The sequence below is a fragment of the Octopus bimaculoides genome, chromosome 11, assembly GCF_046866305.1.
Source record: "Octopus bimaculoides isolate indiv1 chromosome 11, ASM4686630v1, whole genome shotgun sequence".
NCBI classification, from domain to species: domain Eukaryota; kingdom Metazoa; phylum Mollusca; class Cephalopoda; order Octopoda; family Octopodidae; genus Octopus; species Octopus bimaculoides.
Window position 1 is genome coordinate 2714882 of NC_142938.1, and position 687 is coordinate 2715568.

At 36.0% G+C, this 687-nt stretch overlaps 1 protein-coding gene across 1 annotated transcript in view; it reads right to left on the reverse strand.

Moving 5' to 3' along the window:
- LOC149133158 (NPC intracellular cholesterol transporter 2-like) overlaps positions 1 to 468 on the reverse strand; it is a 6853-nt gene extending 6385 nt beyond the window's left edge. The window contains exon 1 of the mRNA XM_089359223.1: positions 291 to 468. Coding sequence (XP_089215349.1) covers positions 291 to 375 — 85 coding nt within the window. The 5' untranslated portion in view covers positions 376 to 468. The remainder of the gene's footprint in view (positions 1 to 290) is intronic.
- Positions 469 to 687: the final 219 nt, after the last annotated feature.

The window sequence follows — 687 nt, forward strand, 5'->3', positions numbered from 1 at the left end:
GGATACACTGGCTGTCCACATGTATACCGTAATAATACCGGGTATTTGGTAATTCTAACGGTGAACGAGGTCTACTTTGTACTCTAATACGTTACTAACGGAATACACCGTATATATATGAATGTGTGTGTTTGTGTGTGTAAGTATGTATGCATGTATGTATGCATATGTATGTGTGTATATATGGGAAACGTTTAACCTGGAGTGAAAGTACAACGCAAAAATAGATGCAATGTTACTGAAATATAGAAATATATTTAATATATACGAAACAATATGACGAGACTTACGGCATTTTTGATGAGGAGAAGATGCCATGGTGATAGTAGCACAGACCAACATCAAGAAAACACTGGCAGAATAAACAATAGCCATGTTGGTTATTGCAGTTGGATCGATTGACAGTGAAGAAGCTGCGACAGAGAAGTAGGAATTAGGTTTCTCAGCAAATGTTTTGAAGAAAAGGCTGTTTATATATATATACATATATACATATATGTAAATGTATTGGAAGGGTACAGGTGGGGGTAGGAGTATTTGGATAAGAGTAGGATGTAAAGAGACGGTTGTGTGTATGTGTGTATGTATGTTAGTACGTACTAACAATCGCACACACACACAAACACACACACACACATACACACACGTATATACACGTATATAAATATATGTGAGTGTATGTATGAA